The following is a 520-nucleotide window of genomic DNA, read 5'->3' as shown; positions in this document are numbered from 1 at the left end:
AGGAAAAATACTTGTTACACAATGCTTGTTTCATCTTACAGCTGAGGGAGGCTGTCCGGATACCACGTTCATTGAAGACGCAGTGCAAGAGCTTCTAAAAACTCGCCGTATTCTTAAGTGTTCTTATCCATATGGATTCTTTTTGGAGCCTAAAAGCACAAAGAAAGAAATATTTGAACTTATGCAGGTAATACATGCATGTAATTTGCTTTTCTAATGTGGGTGAGTTTTGGTTCTTTGGGGTTTTTTTGTAATATCAGTTATCAGCCTCTTTGCCATTTTTGTAGTGTGAAACTGATATACCCGTTCTGATTTGTAACCAAGTTTGGAAAATCAGTACATATTTATTACTCTGTGACACAGTAGCTTTTAGTTTGATTTTAGATGGAATGAAAAGCAACAATTTCCTGAAAAAGGAAGGGCATAAGGACAGGTGGAAGGGGAAAGACCATTATGTTAATATGCTTTCTGGGGATAAAATCTTAGTTTTGGTCTTCATCACCTTCTATCGTGTCTCTTT

At 36.5% G+C, this 520-nt stretch overlaps 1 protein-coding gene across 1 annotated transcript in view; it reads left to right on the top strand.

Moving 5' to 3' along the window:
- The window catches only part of ANKIB1 (ankyrin repeat and IBR domain containing 1), a 24284-nt gene that overhangs the window by 15018 nt on the left and 8746 nt on the right, over nucleotides 1-520 (top strand). The window contains exon 10 of the mRNA XM_010151933.1: nucleotides 42-187. Coding sequence (XP_010150235.1) covers nucleotides 42-187 — 146 coding nt within the window. The remainder of the gene's footprint in view (nucleotides 1-41; nucleotides 188-520) is intronic.

This window comes from Eurypyga helias, unplaced genomic scaffold, assembly GCF_000690775.1.
Source record: "Eurypyga helias isolate BGI_N326 unplaced genomic scaffold, ASM69077v1 scaffold25395, whole genome shotgun sequence".
NCBI lineage: Eukaryota > Metazoa > Chordata > Aves > Eurypygiformes > Eurypygidae > Eurypyga > Eurypyga helias.
This window is presented reverse-complemented; position numbering and strand designations above follow the sequence as displayed.